Source organism: Rhea americana, unplaced genomic scaffold (assembly GCF_003343005.1).
Source record: "Rhea americana isolate MKP2758 unplaced genomic scaffold, rheAme1 scaffold_4, whole genome shotgun sequence".
In the NCBI taxonomy this organism is placed as follows: Eukaryota; Metazoa; Chordata; class Aves; order Rheiformes; family Rheidae; genus Rhea; species Rhea americana.
In genome coordinates this window covers 12,419,382-12,437,613 of record NW_028186534.1, presented here as the reverse complement: position 1 = coordinate 12,437,613, position 18,232 = coordinate 12,419,382, and the positions used below count along the sequence as shown (strand labels likewise).

At 56.1% G+C, this 18,232-nt stretch overlaps 3 protein-coding genes across 3 annotated transcripts in view; 2 read left to right on the top strand and 1 right to left on the bottom strand.

Moving 5' to 3' along the window:
* The window catches only part of LOC146590837 (peroxidasin homolog), a 45,205-nt gene extending 42,407 nt beyond the window's left edge, over positions 1-2,798 (top strand). The window contains exon 23 of the mRNA XM_085314186.1: positions 1,268-2,798. The gene's annotated coding sequence lies outside the window, so the exon portion shown is untranslated. The remainder of the gene's footprint in view (positions 1-1,267) is intronic.
* LOC146590836 (tyrosine-protein kinase Srms-like) lies at positions 163-10,422 on the top strand. The gene is given in 8 exon segments (XM_085314273.1): positions 163-178; positions 4,751-4,994; positions 5,882-6,044; positions 7,161-7,299; positions 7,758-7,916; positions 9,004-9,185; positions 9,486-9,642; positions 10,029-10,422. Coding segments are annotated over 8 exon segments (1,254 nt in total). The 3' UTR covers positions 10,223-10,422.
* A 3,982-nt stretch (positions 10,423-14,404) lies between these two features.
* PPDPF (pancreatic progenitor cell differentiation and proliferation factor) lies at positions 14,405-16,258 on the bottom strand. Its single transcript, XM_085314193.1, has 4 exons — positions 16,150-16,258; positions 15,237-15,314; positions 14,816-14,912; positions 14,405-14,722 (listed from the first exon to the last, which is right to left on the bottom strand). Exons 1-4 carry the CDS (start codon positions 16,202-16,204, stop codon positions 14,605-14,607), a joined length of 348 nt encoding a protein of 115 aa, XP_085170319.1. The 5' UTR covers positions 16,205-16,258; the 3' UTR covers positions 14,405-14,604.
* Between the last annotated feature and the right edge of the window lie 1,974 nt (positions 16,259-18,232).

Below are 18,232 nucleotides of genomic sequence, written 5' to 3'. Positions count from 1 at the left end.
GGAGCAATCCAGTGATGAATGGGACAAGAGTAATAGACACCAGCAGGTTAGACACCATTTCTAACAGTAATGATTAGTGAGCCACTAGAGAGGGTTGTCTGGRGACATTGTGGCATATCCATTCCTGGAGGTCTTCCTGGAGGAAGAACTGGTTTGGCAAAGATGGGGAAAGACATAAGTATGGGATAGGCTGGATGAGGTCTCTCTCAGGCCTTTTCTCCTGGGACTCCGGGCATATTTCTTCTAGCAGCACTTAATACCWCAACCCCAAATCCAACAGCCTCCTTGGGGAGCGATATCACAGAGCGCAGTCATGGAGTAGATGGACTGGTYCCTCCTCAGTGTATCAAGGACATCTGGCAGATGGAGCAATCCCTTATTTGCTTATGCGTTGGCAGAGATTTCCCCCTCAGGAAGTGAGTTGCTATGCACATCTCTTCTGAGAGCACCAGTCCCTGTTGGCTCAGCACTAGCCAAGGGAGAGAGACGGTTCAAGTGTGCACGTAGAGTCACTGTAAGCACCTGGCAGTGGGGACTCCTGCTGCCGTTCATCTGTGGCAGGGTTGGTCTCCAAGGTGCTGGTAGAAGGCTGCAAGTCCTCGTTCACTGTACGTAGGGGCAATGGGGAAACAGAATGAGTYTCTTTAATCCTAGTTTCCGTGAATGTGTCTGCAGCCTTGAGAGAGAGAGAGGGTGAACAGCTCGATGGCACCTACCAGTCTGGAGGAGGTGTTTAATTGTTTTTATATGTCACAAATGGCTRCTCCAGGGACAAGAGCAGACGACTTATGCAGAAGCGCTGTTCTGCCGGGCAGTCTGTGCTGTAATGAGCATCCTCTGGAAGTCAGGTCRCAGGTGAGGGCAAGCAAAGGCTGGTTTGCCCAGGTAGTCTCAGTGGAAAGCAGAGGGGGAAGCCTGTAGACTCACCACACTGGTTTCCAGTCTGATTTTATATTGTGGGTCCTTGCAGACTTTCTGGTGGAACATCAATCCTCTTTAGAAATTTTACAACCGTATTATGGTTGTATGCATATGACACTTGTGAATTAGCTTTTTCTTGTCATGTTTTGCAGATCCTTGAAGAGCACTGGGAGGGGGGAGGAGGGGGTGTTCACAGAGTTTGTCAGAAGTATCTCCTTGATTTTAAAGAGCTATTACTGTTTTCATACTGCAGTCGCACATGCYGCAGACCTGCCAGACACTGTAGAAACAGCAGTCTCTACCTCAAACACTCTCCAATACAGCTTGCTTTCCCGTGCCGTTTCAGGTGCCCCGTGACCTGCACTCCTGCTCTCCACCAGCCAGTCCRATCCCCGCCTAAAGGGCTCCAAACCAGCAGCCTGCAAGACCCAGCAATGCTCTGCCTCCTCTCACACCTCCTGTATGGCTCCCTGTCCCAGGACGACTGTACTTCTGCCTGTACCAAACCCTCTGCACTGACTGTTTGAGCCCCCTCAGCCGCTGACTGTTTCTACGCTCGTCAGTCTCCAGGGAATAGGCTCTCCCTCTGCACTGCCCCATTTAATGCTGAGACACTAGCAGTCTGCCAAGATGCCGCTTTCTACCATAGTCTGCAGCACAGGAAATGGAGGAGGATTGAAGCTGCTTTAGTGCCACTGTTCTGCTTTTCTCTYTTTCCCATGCAATGCTGTCATCATCCACCACCTCTTGTCTGCAATGTCCCATGGCACCCAGGCTAAACAGTTTATTAAGAGGCAAAATCTTTCTCAGATAATCTATCCCCAAGTTTTGGTGCCAGGAAGCCCCTGGAGTAATCTTACTGTGATTCAAAAAAAAATTAAACATTATGTCCTCTTATGCCAGCAAAAAGAGCAAGAACAGCCGCAGGGYGCTGGAAGGCACCGTTGGCTGGGCTTGAGTTCGTGCCGGCAGCAACGAGATAAACCCAACGCCTAGGGAATCTTCTGGCTGTTTRGATGCCTCCAAACGAGATACCAGAGGCAGAAGAGCACAGTGGCCCACGATGCTGAGATCAGCCACTGTGCTTTGCCAACCACTCGCTAATGAGTGGAGCGTCCTCAATTATATTACCGTGTGAGTGAATCTGCTGTTATGTGCCCAGTGCTAAGAAGCTTTTTCCTAAACATGAACTRCATTCTCTAAATTTCTACACTTCGGGTTTTTAATTGGATTTGTGTTTCTCCTCCTCTTTCTCCCAAAAGGCTCGTAGCTGGAAGATGTATTTAGAATGTGAACATAAGAGGACCTGAAACAGAACCTCAGATAATTAAATGTAATGGGCTCTCATTAATGGAAGGGAGCTGCTGGTTTCCATCAATTAGTACGGGAGAACACTGTGTGCAGTATTTGACACACTGATGAATGCAAAGTGCTGTTGGTGTTTATTGCTCCCAGGTGCTCTGCAACTAAACCAGGACTGTGTAACCAGCTGTACTGAATAGATGTTATGGTTTTGTTGCTCTTTTGAGGTGCTTTTTAGTGGTGCTAGAACAAAAGTCCCTGTATATATCTACCATAGCCCAAAATCTGTGGTCAGCTTGGATTTTAATACATCAATGCAAACAAGTTGCAGGGACTAAGAGAAATACTTGATCCTTTAGACTCTGCYTTCCTTTCTTTTTCACTTCTCTTCCTATGTCCTTCCTCTTCCTTCCCACGGTGCAAGAATCAAAAACTTTTAGGAATATGCCTGTTCTTTCCTTCTCTCTCCCTCCCTCCTTTTTTTTTCTTTTTTTTTTTTTAAGGTGTTTTGTAGTTCCAAAGGGATTTAAAGCAGCAGGGATGCTCCTGGAAGTTAATAGGAAAATAAAAAGATACTAAAAAAAAAGGTTGTGAGTTATCAGCTGTTTCCTAGTGTGGGATTCTGAGCTGTGTGTGCGTGTCCTGTGTAGAGAGATGAGAATTTGCAGCGATGAGTGTTATGCATGTCTGATAGGTTCAGCTCAGAGGCAGTATTTAGCCCTCAGGGCTGTTTGCTGTTTTCAAATACTCTTTCATTTAGGTGCAAATCAAGATCCAAAGCTTTGCATGTTACAGGTCGGCTGCACTTGTCTATCGCTTGTACTACTCGAGCATCTAATCTGGCAAAGGTCAATAAGGGTAAATCAGTCTCCAGTCTCGTCTGCAAACCACGAGTTTACCAAGTCCCCATTCAAAACAGCAGAATAAAARCCTTCTGTGCTTGACCTAATCAGATAATCTCCCTAAATGCATAAGCAAGCAGGCCATTTTCCTCCTGATGGAGCATGACATGAGGAGCAGAAGTGCTGTGGAAATACAGCAGGAGTGGGTGTCCTCCACGTTTTTCCCACATGTTGCCAGCTCTGATGCCCCCCCACCCTCTATTCCTACAGCCAAGCTAAAAGTGAGGAAAATACACCCAGAGATTAAACAGCGGYGCACAACGCCAAGAGCAAGGCTGTGTGCTGGGCAGGTGGGGCAAGACCTTGGGGAATGCTCCATGTATCCAAGAGCTACTTTCTGGCATGGAGGGAGCAGAATATTTTGTTAAAGACTCCCTGCTCCTGTGCAGCGGTGGCCGAGTGCCCTCCTGGAGCACTGGGTGCTCCTGCTCCTCCTGTGCAGGAGAAGGATGGGGCCCAAATGTTCAGCTCTAGCTTTTGCAGCTTGTTTGGCCATCGCGGGACACCCAGGAAGCAGCCTGCAGCAGGCCCCTCGCTGTTCACCCAAGCACTGGACCGGTTTGTTCCTCGTATACCGTGCAGCATCTTTCAGTTTGTTTTTCTAATGTCCTTGATTTTATTTACTACAACAAAAATGCCTTTCTGCAAATACTAGACCCAGGGTGGTTTGCCAGTCTGGCATCCTGAAGAGAGTTTGTCATCAGAAAAAATAAAACCTCAAAGTCACTTGTGCAGCAGTGGCGCGTCTGCGTGTGCCCACCCATGCGGGGAAAGGCTCTTTGAGGGACATCAAGAGCAGCCCTCAGCCCAGGCCAGTGCAATAAATTTCTGCTCTTTAAACAGTCTCTTCCAAAAACGAAGCTGCACACCCAAGTCTGCTACACGGACCGGTTACAGCGGAGGAGGATCACAGTCGCAGGCTCAAGCGCAGGAGCGGGGTTCCCGGGGAGCGGGTAGCACCGAGGATTGCCAGCCGAAAACCTGGAAACCCTTAAGGGACAAAACCCATGCAGGGAGCACGTGGAACTGTGATTTTTTTTTCATTTGAGCTGCGATCTTGAGACAGTTTATGCTGCGTATGCCAGGCACGAGGTGTAAATCGCCGCCCTTCGGCGGACGCTTGAATTTGACCTGCCGTGCTGGCTTTCGGCACCCGGCACTCCGGGTGCGCTCGGCCGCTGGCGCTGGGTGCTCTGCGCCGCGTATCGATGGCCAAGCAGCCGCTCTCCAAACTGCATCAGATCTCTTGGAGGGTATTTCTCTACTTTGTTTTAACTCTTGCACATTTGTGGATGCAATTATTTTCCTTTGGAAAAAAAAAGAACACTTTCCCCCACAAGTGCAATCAAGATTATTAACTGGAGTCTGGTACTTGTCACAAGAGCTGCTTAGAGAACAGAGCTGCGTTCACCGGTGCTCTAGTAATGAGCATGAGAGYACACTTTAAAATAATAATTAAAAAAAAAAAAGAAAAAAAAAGCAGCTCCTTTCTCCTCCTTCGAGTGCAGCCAGCCTTACCCCAAGGAGCAGCTTCCAGCTGTGCTCGCCAGCTGTGCGGGCAGGTCTGAGCGGGTGCCTGCCGCCTGCAAACCCGTCCCACCCGATCCGAGTTTCGCTTTCGGCAGCGGGCAGGTCCCCGCGCCGCGGAGCCGGGTGCCTCGTCCCAAAGTCCTCTCTCTCTATCGCTTTAAACGCTTTCGCAGCCCGGAGCGTGGACGAGCTGAGCGTTAGCGCAGGGGACAAGCYGCGTGTCCTCAAGGAAGAGGGCGAGTATGTCTCAGCCAGGAGGCTGCGGGGGGAACCGGCCACGGGTTACRTTCCTGCGACGTACGTGGCCAGTGTGAGCCAGGGAACCTCTGCTCGCCGGCCGTAAGTACCCGGGCTCGGCTCCGGCGTGCGGACGGTGGGTTTCCGACAGCAGCCGCTGCCCMGCGGCCCCTTCCGAGACGGGGGTCGCACCGATACGGCCGTGGTGAGACCTTGCTGGTGCAGCTGCACGGAATAAACCGCCCACTGCTTCTCCGGCTCCTCTCCCCCCCAGCCAGGATCGGGAGGAGACGTTGGCTGGCTCAGCCCGGAGCTGGAGCTGCCCGTGGCTGGAGCAGGAGAAGGCAGGTCCAGGCAAGGTTTTCGTTGACGAGCTTTTGCTCGTRGGCAGGAATTTGGTTGTATCCACGAGCCACAGGTCAAAGAGGAGACTCAGGACAGGCTGAGATCTGGCCAGCTTGAGCCAGCGGTGACTGTCCTGCCACCGCTGCAGGCAGCCTCTCCCCGCGCCCGTCCGCCCTTCCCTGCCGGGCGGGCAGCAAGGGCCCTTCGCCCCCTCCCGTAGTGGACATGGACTCGATTGCCCAAAGCAGCGGCTTTAGGAGCCGCCAGGGCTCACGCGGTGGTTCGATGGCAAATGACGCCCCTGCTCCGGCGATCTAAAAGAGCCCGGCGCTCTCGCAGAGGGCCCGYGGAGCAGGTCTGAGAGAGGCGCTGGCCCTTTGCCGGCGCGTCTGCCGGCGGTGCCGGCCTCCCTCATTAGAAAAAAAAAAAACAAGGCAATATTTTGCACTTAGGACGTTTGCAATAAAAGTGCAAATGTGCAAAGAGGCCAACGCCAGTAAACGCCCCGTCCCCGAGCCCTGTCCCTGGCAAGGGGCTCCGGCACGGGCACGCTGGCGCCGCAGCTCCGGGCGGGCAGTTCTCCCGCGGCTGCGACCTCGTGCCCGGACTCCCAACGCTGACCGGCCTCCGCTCTCCCTCCACAGCTGGTATTTCGGCAAGCCCAGCCGCAGCGAAGCCGAGCGGCTCCTCCTCTCGCCTCCCAACCAGCACGGCTCCTTCCTCGTGCGGGACAGCGAGAGCAGCAAGGGCGGATACTCCCTCTCGGGTAACCTGCTGCCAGGGGACGGGAGGAGAAGGACCGGGGAGGCGGGGGGGGATAAGCCGCTGGGCTAAATCGCGCGGTGTCGGTTAGTCTAGCCGTCTGAGACTTAGTCTTTCATAAACTGAACATTAAAACCGCCCTGGTAGCAAACTACCAGCTTTTCCTCCGCTGAGCCGCGCCAGGGCTGGGCACGGCGCCCGCCGGGCCGTTGGTCCTGCTCAGGCCGCAGCACACGGGCTTTTCTCTGCGTCAGAGACCCCCCAAACCATCTTGTTACAGGTCCCTTCGGCTCTGAGTCTGCACGTACCAGATCTTCCAAATTTATTCTAGAGTGTAACAAGAACACATTCCTTTTATATACTTTTTGTGCCAATTAATGTAGCACACACAAATCCAATTAGAGTATTAATCCTAAATTGCCAACTCACTTCCCGATTAGCACATTCCATTCACCGATTATGACTTAGAAAAAAAAATTAAACGTGTGAATAATTCAAAAGTGAAATTGAAAGGCATGAGATTAAAAAAAAAAAAGAAATGCTCCAAGAATTGAAGTCAAAATCAGCCACAACCTGCAACAGTAATTCTTTCCTTTTTTTTTTTATTATTTTTTTTAAATTGATGGAAGCAGATGTCTATGGGAAATGGAGAACAGCTATCTTTCTTTGGTGGCTGATTTGGAGTGAATTATAACTTGAATCTCTCCTGAACGGCAAAGCCAAGTTTTAATCAGCTCCCTTGGCTTGCAGCGGCAGATGAAATGGCCTCTCTCAGCTGGGCGACTTTCAAGCAAAAGCTCCATTGCAGCAACGGCTACTTTGTGMTTCTTATATGGTCCAAATTTTTCCCAAGAAAAAGCTAAGGTTGCCCAAATTCTTGGTATTTCACAGAGCCTCCAAAAGCTCTTCCTTTGTGCACTCTTGGGTCTGAGATGTTTCCACCAAGTGGCCACTGCAGAGGGTTCCCCACGTCTTATGTGCCCCGAGTGAAAAATTTTAGCAGAGGGGAAGGAGATGCACACTTTGCAATGCAAGTGCAAGTCAAGTGGTGGAGCATCATGCTCTGGTCACTCCTCTGTGACACCAAAAGCTTGTCCAGGGTCTTGCAGTCAGGTACTACCTGGCTGGACAGTTTGAGCGTGCAATGCTCGTTTCGCACAGGTGCCACCCGAGAGAGATGGACGGGAGCGCCCGCGCTGGGARTTCACCCTGAGGAGGAAGTTGGGCGAAGGCTACTTTGGCGAGGTGTGGGAAGGACTGTGGAGGAACACGGTGCCAGTGGCTATCAAGATCATAAAAGGTGTGTGGAGGAGGAGGCAGGAAATGTTAATGATGCCCTACTCAGTCTGATTTCTCTGCTGCATCACCCCCTTTGCTTTCATATCCCTCTTCGTTGCCATCTTACTAATCAAATTGTGGTAGGACCTGACAAATAGCCATTGGACTGTGTGTGTATGGAACCACCTAAACGTGGACTGGCACCTTTATAAAATGGCTCTGTTCAGTGGGTTTGTGGTAAACGGATGCATTCTCCCTGATGAGACTATGATCCTGAAAGCAGCATCCAAAGCCCTGTGGAAAACATCTCTTGGGTGCTTGGATCTGAGAAGCAGGTTTGGAGACATGGTGCTTGAAAACAGGGGTGGCCTATGGGAAGGAAAGAGGTCCTCACTCGAGATAGGAGATGCTGACCTCCCAGCATCTCACCCTCYGAGTGAGAAAATCCCTCACAAAGGCTGTGCTGGCTTTCTACCCCAGCTGGCACGAAGGCCGAAGATTTCACCAAGGAGATTCAGAACCTGAAGCGCCTGAGGCACGAGAAGCTAATCCAGCTCCATGCCGTGTGCTCGGTGGACGAGCCAGTGTACATCATCACCGAACTCATGCGGAAAGGCAACCTCCACAGCTACCTCAACAGTGAGTACCAGTGCACGAGCACCAGGAGGGAGCTGGGAGAGGTCCTCCAGAGGCARCACTTCTTTCTAAGTACCCACACTCAGCAGGGGCTTTCCACACCCCAGAACAACCTTACAAACCCAGATGAAGACCGTAAGAGAGAGTGAGCCCTGTTTCAGCCTTATTTAGGCCAGTGCTAATGCAGAGCAATCCACAGGTGTTCAGCAGAGATGCTCTTTGGTGACCTGCAGTTCCTGCATGGGCCAGGTTAGGTCCGATCAGCCACTTCAGAGCCCAGCTGTGCTGCTGGGACCTTTCATCCCACCTTTCTCGCTGGACAGTGGGCTATCAGCACTCGGCAGCACTTGTTTGGGGAATGCTGCCTCTGTTCTGAATGACGTTGCCAAATCTTGCTGTGGATAGGCAACACATTTTTGTTCACGTGCAGAACCGATAACAGGGCAGGCCTCCACTCAGTGCCTGGTGCGTCAGCCCTTCRACATCTCAAAGAAGAACGTGCTTGTGGTAGTTATTTTTCTACTCCTTTCTTTTCTTTCATGCCTGACCTGGTAATCAGTCTTGAAGGGAAACAAGACAAACAGCTCCCACCAAGAAAGACCTGTTTTTCTACTGCATATGCCCCACTCCGCTCCTGCACTAAGTAATTTGACCTAATTTGTTGTTAGGGCTCCAACAGTATTTGGTGTCAGAGGAGCAGGAGCTCACAGGCAGGACAGGGTGAGAGGCCTGGCTGCCAGGTTGGACCCAGGCATGGCAGAAGGTCACCTTTAGCTTTGAACTAGTTAAAGACAGCTGCTTCCTCACTGCAACCCAGGATGCTCTCCAAGCTCAACCAAGTCCAGTTCCTCAGGAGTGCTTGAGACATGCTGAACTTCACACACATCACAGTAAAGACAGTTAGGAAGAACCTCAAATTCAAGTTCAATTTGGTGTGATGCAGACATGTAACACAGATTTTACATATTCCTCCACAACAGTTTTGCCCATGTTGCCTACACTGGGTCTCTTTCCAAACCAGAAGGCACTAGAGCCCCTGAAATAGGTATTGCTAGATTGCCTTAAACATGTGGTTCTCCTGGGTTAACAGGTCCTGAAGGGAAATCTCTGGGCACCTCCCACCTGGTCAACATTGCCTGCCAAGTGGCAGATGGGATGAGGTACCTGGAAGAGAAGCACACTGTTCACCGGGACTTGGCAGCCAGAAACATCCTGGTGGGAGATGAACTCAACTGCAAAATCGCTGATTTTGGACTCGCCCGGCTCCTCAAGGTCAGTCAGCGGGAAGCTGCAGGTCCTTCCCATTACCCAGCACCACAGAGCAACTCTGCACCGCTTTGGTACAGCAGCGAGAGCTGCAGCTGGCCACAGCCTTCCCTGCTCTGCTCTCCCTTCCCCATCCTGCGTCGTGGGCAAGGCCCAGACAGCAGGTCCACACCACCGGGTCTCATCCCGGTGAGCRCTGACATTGAAAGGCTAAATGCATACTGAGACCCAGCTTTCACCTGCGGCTTTTCCAGATGAAGCAGCTGTGTTCACAGCGCTCTAGACCCATATCCCATTTCTCTTCAGGATGATATTTATTCCACCAGCAGCAGCACAAAAATCCCAGTGAAGTGGACAGCCCCGGAGGCAGCAAACTACCGTACCTAGTCCTTGAAGTCCGATGTTTGGTCCTACGGGATTCTCCTCTACGAAGTCTTCACATATGGGCAGATCCCATATGAAGGTAGGGCTGACGGGTCCCCCCAGCTTGCCAAGGGGGTGGGGAGCTGCTGTGCCACCTCCTGCTGTGCTCCCCTCCTCACCCCAGGCAGCTTGCTGGTGGCTCCCTGACGTGCTGAAATCCAGTATGCCACGAAGGCCTTGTCGTATTGTCTCTTCCCCATCGGTAACTGATGTGCAAGCAGCTTCTGGAGCCTGCAAAAATTACTGCCCACCCTGGAAGATGCTTCAGTAACTGCCCGGAGCCATTGTCACTGCTTGCAGAAGGTGTTGGTGGGAGCGTGGAGGGCTGGAGGTGCTGAGGGCTGCCTGACCTCCTACCCCCAGGGCATCCTTTGGGGATGGGTCAGTGGCACGAAGAGTTAGGGGAAATCTTCTCTTTCCTTGCAGGAATGACAAACCAGGAAACCATACAGCAAATCACCAGGGGCTACCGTCTTCCCCGGCCGAGCACCTGCCCTCCCGAGATCTACGTCATCATGCTGGAGTGCTGGAACGGCAACACGGAGGCACGGCCCACCTTCTGCACACTGCGCGAGAGACTCGGCTTCATCTACAGACGGGTGCTCGGGTCTCTGTSCTGAGGGCAGCCTCCTCCCACCACCCTTCCTCCAAACTCACCTACAGACCGACTCTTGCCAAATGGGTCCTTCCTTTCGGTTTGCCCTCAGACATGGCTCCAAGGAATACACATCTCTGGAAAGAGCCCGTGGTCCCTCTTGCTGAGGACGTGGGGAAGTGGCTGAGGGAAAACGAAATGAGTTTTGGCGAACTCTTGCTGTCGCCTGGCTGAGCAGCAGGCTTGAAAAGCAACGTGCTAGCAGAGGCATCATTCAGAAGGTACATCTTCCTTCAGCCCCTAGGGTAGGAGTTCGCCTGCCACTCGCCGTACCCAGAGYGAAGGTTTGCAGTTTGTGTCCATCTGTGGCTCTGCTGGATTCACTTACAGTGTCCGGTGTATTTATCAATAAATGTGTGTGCATCCATCCGCACGCCGCCCTCGTCACGCTCCCGCACGCTGTCACACTCGCTGACACTGGTCCTTGAGGCATTGCACTGGTTTGGGTAGTGGTCTCTGATCGGCTTGATATTCTGTCCTCTCCTCCGTGCCCTGAATGCAGCAATTTGCAGCAAATCCCATTTTTGCAGCCCTTCTGCAACCACACAGCTCTAGAACCATCTTTCTGCCTCTGTCGCCTCCACTCGTCCGAGTGTGCATCAAGCCTTCAGGTGCCTCTGGCAGTCCCCTCTTCCCTGACAGCTAAAGCCTCTGCAGCAGCAGCTCTCTGCCCCACAGGGCCAGCGCACGGAGCAGGAGCCCTGCCCTACGGGCTGCTCTGCTCCAGCGCCTTGTCTTTGCCACCATCTCGTGGTTATTTCAAGTATAGCTGAGGTGAGACGAACAAAAAAGTCTATTTCTTGTTTCAAATATTTAGGTGGATGCCCATGTTTCCTTCAACAAGCTGTCTCAAGACGGCTGGGAGGTCTTCCACAGGTTCCTACTGGAATCTTGTACCCTCTTTTAAAACCAAATTACAAATATAAAGAGAGTTTTGCCAGTAACTGCTGCTCRTGGTGGCTCCAAAGGCTCTGGGTGGTTGGTAGTTGGCTGTGGAGCCCCATGGGGATGCTGGGAAGAGCTGTGGGCATGGGCAGCTTTGGAAGCTCCAGGAGCCTCGGGTGGGACGTTCACACCCTGGGGAGATCCAGTGCTCTTGTTTTAAAGGGCCGAAACACAAATCGCTCTGTGGCGGCTCATTGCCTGGACTCCCCTTCTGCTCAGTGCAGATGTGTATGTAYAGGGCTTGCAACAGCCCAGCCCAGGGTGGACACTGAAAATAGATGAGGTGATGTGGTCTGGAGGAACCAGGGCTTGTGGAGAGCCCTGGCAGCTCTCACTGGTGGGACACGTACCCGGCCAAAGGCCACTGAGGCACCCACTCAGCTGGGGTTTACCCCAGGACTTGGACACGGCCGCAGTGGGAGACCCCTTCGCAGCCTGGTCAAGTGTCCAGCCGAGTGTGCTGCAGGGCTGTGCCCACAGGCAGGCACGTCCTGCTTCTCCTCCAGCTGGAGCTGGAGACTTCAGCAGCACYCAGAAGGTGACCAACGTATCGCGTGCTGAGAAGCAGCTCACCCACGACCAAAGCATGCAAGACGGGCCTGTTGCAGTAGGAAGCACAGCAAAGCTGCAGGTCTTGCTGCTACCAGATGGTGCTAAAAACTCAGAGGAAGGCAAAGGATGAGCGGGGGGGGAAGGGGGTGAAGTTTGCAAGGCTCAAAAATGCTCAGAAAGGCCCAATTCTGCCTGCCGCGACGGGCTCCAGCTCAGCATCGGGGCTGATTTCCCACCTCCCCCCGCCCCRACGCTTTCTGAAATGCTGCATCAGGAGCGCAGAGACCAAGCACATTTTAAAGGACAGATGGGCAAAACAAAGCCCGAGCTGTGTGGGGGCAAAGGGAATATTCTGTATTTACACGGCCCCGGGGCGAGAGAGACGACAAGACCCGGGTGTCACCMCGTGCTGCCGGGACACCCCGGCCACGCTGCGGGAGGTCTCCGCGGCGAGCGCCGGGCTCGGAGCAGGAACAGCCTGGCCAGCAGCCGCACGCGCCTCTCGCCTCGCCGTGCCAGCGGATACCCAAGCTGGAAAAGGCAGCTCAGCTCCGCGGCAGCAATCCGCCCCACCGCCGACGGGGAGCTCCTGGGGCGCCCTCCCGGTGCACCAGCACCCAGCGCGGGGATGGCATGCTGAAGCTAGATATTATAATAATAATAATAATAATAATAATAATAATAATAAATGGCACTGCCGCAATCCTGGGGGCCTTCCTGCTATCCGGCCTCCGGGTGAGCAAGTGAGGACGGAGCCTGAGGAGTCTCAGACGATTGCTCCCGGAGCGGCTCTGGCGAACACGTGCTCTCAGAGGCATTTCCACACCCTGGTTTCTGTCCCATCTGTGCTCTGTTTGTGGATTAAACTTGGCCTGCTGACATTAGAAAACAGTGTCAGTCTAACGCAGCGGATTTCAGCTGCAGAGCCGGAGTCTATTTTTAACATTGGCCTTTGCAAGGGGATGGGAGGAAGCGAGCTTCTGGAAGGGAAAAAAAAAAGAAGAAAAAAAAAGCAACAAGACGCAGGAAATAAAAGCAAGTATTTTATCATCCCAGGTCTGCCTGAAGGGCTCCTCCTACAGCAAAGGAGCGGCGTGAGCGACAGCCAAGGCAGAATATAAAGCATGAGCCGTTTTTGCCTAAATATGCGAGTTAATCMACAGCGAAAGCCTTGGAAACAGGCACGAGGAGGCGGCTCAAGGAGCGGAAAGGAGAACGTCTGCCCCCAGCGCGCAAGCACAGTGCTGGTAATCACAAGCGCAAGGGGCTAAGGGCCTGCGGGCGCGTTTTAATCCGCAGCCCCTGTGCCTGCAGGTCCCTAAAACAAACACCACGCGAAGCCGGGAGCCCTGCCGCTGCGCTAAAACGGGCAAAGCTCGCAAAACGCCTACGCAGGTTTTCACTAAGAAAGGGGAGATTTTGGGCCAGCGTACCCTAAGAAAGGGGAGATTTTGGGCCAGCGTACCCCCAAAAGGCCACGGCGGAGGTGAACAACGCAAGGCATGGCCGCAGGGAGCTGCGCGGACCCTCCGCAGCGAGGAGGCTGCCCGGCGGGCTGCAAACCAGCCTGGCCCCGGCGCCCGCGGACCGTCCCGAGCCGGGCGCCCGAGGCAGCTGGCTCCGTGCCCGACCCACGTTTCGCCGCGGACACGTCTCAGCAGGGCGGGCRGCGCTGCCCGGACGCCTTCCCCCGGCGCCGGAGGAGGGCAGAGCCACACGCACGACACCCGCATCTCGGGGCAAAGCTCGCAGAAGACACTTTTGCTAGCAGAAAGGAGCTGCAAAGCTAGAAGTGACCCGGGAGGCATTTTGCAGCGCAGGCAAAAGCAGAACCGCCCCCGCCGGCCTTTCCTCTGCCCAGCGAGGCAGCCTGACGGGCGCCGCATTAACGCACAACTTCGCCCTTTGCCTGCTGCCCCGGCGTGATGTCACGGGTGCAAAGTCACCGCTCGGTGCTCCCGGCTGACCCCCAGCCTCCCGTCACCCGGCGGCACAGTGCCAGGGGCCGGCAACGCTCCCTGCTCCCGGGGCGGGCGCAGCTCCCGCGCAGACCGTGTCCTCCCCCCCCCGCCCCCCAAAGCAAACCCCCACACGGTGGAAACTGCAGAGCATCAGGAATTTGCATCCTTAAATGTACTCGCGCCAGGGTTTTGCTTGCCTGCAACGTGACCTGGGACCTTGCCCCTCTTGCACGCGGCGGACCAGCAGGTTCTTGTTTTCTTGGTGCTTTGTCAGGCGTCTCATGCTGAACCACCCCCCGAGTTACCGTCCAACGCCGGCACCAAGCTGCCGCCCCGCACCTCCGCCAGAGCAGGCTCAGGCCAGGCAGCACCTTGCACCGCGGGCGCAGGCGCGTCGGACCCGGGAGCAGGGCAGCGCTGCGGCACCAGCTCGCGTTAACGCCGCTAAACCGGCCCGATGCCAACCCACCGGGCCAAGGCGAGAGGGAAGGGTGGCAGCAGGCGTCTGCGGCTTCACCGCGCTGCAACCTCCTCCTGGCTCAGAGCCACGGCAAAACCCACCGGAGCATCAGGAGCGACGCTCGTCTCCGGATGCAGGAGCAGCTGGGGACTGCACCRCCTCCGAGGCAGCAGCCTGGCCCCGCGGGCACCCAAATCCCCCCGCGCCGGGYGAAGAACAGCTCAGAGCATTTTAAAAGGCTGCTTGAGTTTATTAGTTGCCATCGCACAAGTAAACAAACACATTACCGAGTCCGTAAGGAAAGAAAGCGGCATTACAAAACAGTAAAAAGGCTGGTGTAGAATTTTTTTTTGGTTTTTCTTGCTTTTTCTTAGAAGCCGGCATCGGTGACCCAGAGCAGCGCCCGCTCCGCGGAGGTGGGAGAGCAGCTCACGCCGAGGGCCCGGCGCGGGGCTGGCTGGGCTCGCTGGCGTGGCGCTTCCTGCCGCCGGCCAGCACCGTGCCGCAGGCCAAGCCGGCACCGGCCGCCGGCGCGGCGGCTCCCAGGCTGCAAGGCAGAGCGGGCAGCGGGTCACGCCGACGCCGGGGGGGGCTCGGCGCTCCAGCGGAAGCCCCRCGGGAGCAGCCGCTCGGCACTCACCTCTCCGGGGACTCCGACACCGTGGTCATGGCCGGGTGAGTCACCTTCCCGAAGAAGAAGCTGGCCCACCAGTGACCGGGGTCCGACTTGGGGAGACCTAGGAGACAGCGCGTGGCCGGCGGGCGCGCGTCAGCCCCGCTCCCGCGCCCCAGGCACCGCTCCACCCTCGTCCCGCAGCACGCGCGAAGGTTGGGCAAGATTTGCAGTTCATTGAGAAAAGCAAGGCGAAATAGGACTCGGTGCGTGGCGCCTCCACCAGCGCTTTTATCCAACGCGCGTGGATTTTCAAACGCAGGACGGTCCCGCCGGGACCCCTAGGGGAGGCAGCTCACGGCAGCCCGCAAAACCCAAGGCATCCGCAGCAGAACGGCCTCGGGAGCTCCCGCTCGGAACAGCGCGGCGCCGGTGCAGCGGCACTCACCCGGCGGGTGCGGGATGACCTCGCCGGCGTAGTCCGAGCTGCCGCAGGAGCTGTTGCTCGATGTCGAACTCAGGCGCCCTGGGGGCGAGAGCGGGGCGTCAGAGCCGCCCCCAGCCCTCGGCACCTCCGGCCGCTGTTGCTGCCGCGCCGCGAGACCCGATGCCCGGCGGGCTGCGGCCAGCCCTGGGCACGTGGCTTGCTCCCATGGCCAGCTCCAGTATTTACCRAGCTTTAATGCCAAGCCGATAAAACGCTAGGAAGGAAACACTGGGGAGATTACAAACTGGCCAGAAAAGCATGAGTGCAGGAAAAAAATTCCATTCCAAGGACATTACTTAATGGCCTTGCGTTTGCACGTGACACTTGGGAATCACAGAAYGGTTGAGGTCGGAAGGGACCTCTGGAGATCACCTCGTCCAACCCCCCTGCGCACACAGGGTCACCTAGAGCCACTACCAACACCCCAAGGCCAGGAGGTTGCAGATTTCTGCAAATAATCTGCCCTAATCCACGCAGTTTTAGTCTGACTGCCGAAAGCCTGTTACTAGTTCTAGTGGAGGGGAGTATTTTACTTCCTTTCGGTTTCAGCAACTCATTAAAGCAGAAAGTCTCTCCCCTGGAGAGGCACCAATAGCGGCCGTTCCCCAGACTGGTTCTGCAGCTTCTCCAGAGACCTCAACTCCCCAGGCAATAGCGCAGCTGCGTTTTCAGCTGTCCCCTCCCCACACCTCCAACCTCAATGAGGAGCACAGGACCTTGCAAGACCCACGCGCAGCTGACGGACAGCTAAGGCCACCAGCCCTCGCGGGGCCRAAAGCCTCCTCTTTGCAGCAGCACCACCTCCTCGAAGGAGCCCCGGCAGAGCAAAGCACCCGCTTCCCCGCACGGCGCCAGCTCGAGCCATCGCTCTTACTCCTGTAGTAGTTGTGTGTTGCCATGAGCGAGCCGCTTGATGGGATTGCTGCCATGTTGCTGGGCTCCGGTCTGGTGCAGATCTAAAAGCTGTAAGAAAAGGGACAGCGGTTGAGGTCGTGCCCGTTTGCTTCAGTACAGACCGGGCAGAAACCCATCGCCCCCGAGCTGCAGCAGCACGAGAAAGCTGCAAGGCAGTTTAAACAGCACCAGCACGACCTCTCCTGCAAGAAGCGCAGTATCTGTGATCTTCGAAGCAACGCTGCACTGTGCACAGAGCCTAATACTTACAGGTTAAACCCACAGCTGGAGAGCTCCAGCRCAGAGCTACATGCTAAACCCAACTAATTCCCTCAAAAACAACCGCSTGCGCAGAGGAGGGAGACCTGGCACCTCCATGAGCAGCTCCTTCCCCAACCAGGTGCGGACATTTGGCCTCGCTGCAGAATTGCACTTACTTTTGCTGTATCAGCAGCCCGGAGTTACGAAATCTCCGAACGACATTGCGTAAGCGCGCGGCRCCGGGACGCGCAGCGCCGGGACGCGCCGGCCCCGGCACGACGCCCGGGCACGCGCTCCGCTCCGCGGCACCTCCTCCCCTCACCCCAGCCCGGCCGCGGGCAGCAGCGATTCCCCTGCAGTCTGTTGGCATTAACACCCCGGGGGCTGCTCCCACCGGGGCTGGGGTCCGGCCGGACTCGTCCCCGGCACCCGGAAAGGCCCCAGCCTGCGCCAGCAGCGCGCACCGGATCCGCACTTCGGGATCATCCTGGTATAAAGCACCTTCAGTGCAAAAATATTGACTTTTCTCTGGTCTCACCCTACAACCTCACCCAGCTCAGAAGAGGCCAGAGCGAGGAAGTCGCTGGTGCTGGGCGCCAGCCAGGCGCAGCAGAGGCAACCCAGCGCCCGGCACCCCTGCCGCCCCCACCGCAAAGCTCCGGCTCAGGCCTCCCCCCGCGCCAGAAAAGGAGGTTTTTCTCTCTCTACTGCTGACCCACTTTGGGGGTTTCCTGCTGCTCAATGCCTCCCACATGCGTGTGCCCCCCACAGCCCCCGTGCCATGAGCACACCAGCGCGAGCGGGTGGAAGCGAGGCGGGAAACTGAGGCACGGGCTTGTCCGCCCCGAGGGAGCCCACGGTGAGGCAGGCCCTAACCCAAAGGGCAGCCGAGGCCAGGTCAGACCCCTGGACCTGCYGGGTGCCCTGAGCCAGGGCAGAACAAAAGCCCCCACCTCGGGGTGCCCCGAAGGCCCGCTCGGCACGGAGCCACCACACAYCACCAAACGCTCGTGGACGGAGGAGAGGGCTAAAGAGGCAGCAGGTTCTCCTGCTCCCTGAACCATGCAYGGCGCTGCCTGCATTGCAAGGGTGRGATGTGCAGCGCCGAGCACCAGGAACGGCGTCCAGCACAGCGTGCTGAGCCGAGCACCGCCAGCACCGTGTGCAGCGCCGAGCACCGTGTGTAACCCAAAGCACCTCCAACAGCTCCCAGCACCCTGTGCAGCACCAAGCACCTCTGGCAGCCCCATGCAGCACCGAGCACCTCGAGCACCCTCAAGAGCTCCTGGCACCCTGCACAGCACTGAGCACCTCCGGCAGCCCCCAGCACAGCACCAAGCACCTCCAGCAGCCCCCAGCACAGCCAATAGCTCCCAGCCCTGTGTGCAGCACCAAGCACTTCCAGCAGCACCGGGCACCTCCGGCAGCCCCCAGCACCCTGTGCAACCCCAAGACCGCCAACAGCCCCCCGCACCCTGTGCAACCCCAAGCACCATCAGCAGCCTCCAGCACCCTGTGCAACCCCAAGCACTTCCAGCAGCACCTGGCACCCTGTGCAACCCCAAGCATCGTCAACAACCGCCAGCACCCTGTGCAACCCCCAGCACTTCCAGCAGCACCCTGTGCAGCACCGAGCACCGTGTGCAGCCCCCAGCACCCCGTGCAGCACCGAGCACCCCCGGCAGCCCCCAGCACCACCAATAGCTCCCAGCACAGTGTGCAACACCAAGCTCTTCCAGCAGCACCTCGTGCAGCACCGAGCACCCCCGGCAACCTCTCGCACCACCAATAGCTCCCAGCAC

Bases quoted from the DNA above. Each gene is read 5' to 3' on its own strand.
- PPDPF (XM_085314193.1), bottom strand. From the start codon at position 16,204: ATGGCAGCAATCCCATCAAGCGGCTCGCTCATGGCAACACACAACTAC. The intron at 14,913-15,236 runs GTGAGTGCCGCT...GCTGTCTCCTAG, and splicing joins GGTCATCCCGCACCCGCCGG to GTCTCCCCAAGTCGGACCCC. The intron at 14,723-14,815 runs GTGAGTGCCGAG...TCTGCCTTGCAG, and splicing joins GTGTCGGAGTCCCCGGAGAG to CCTGGGAGCCGCCGCGCCGG.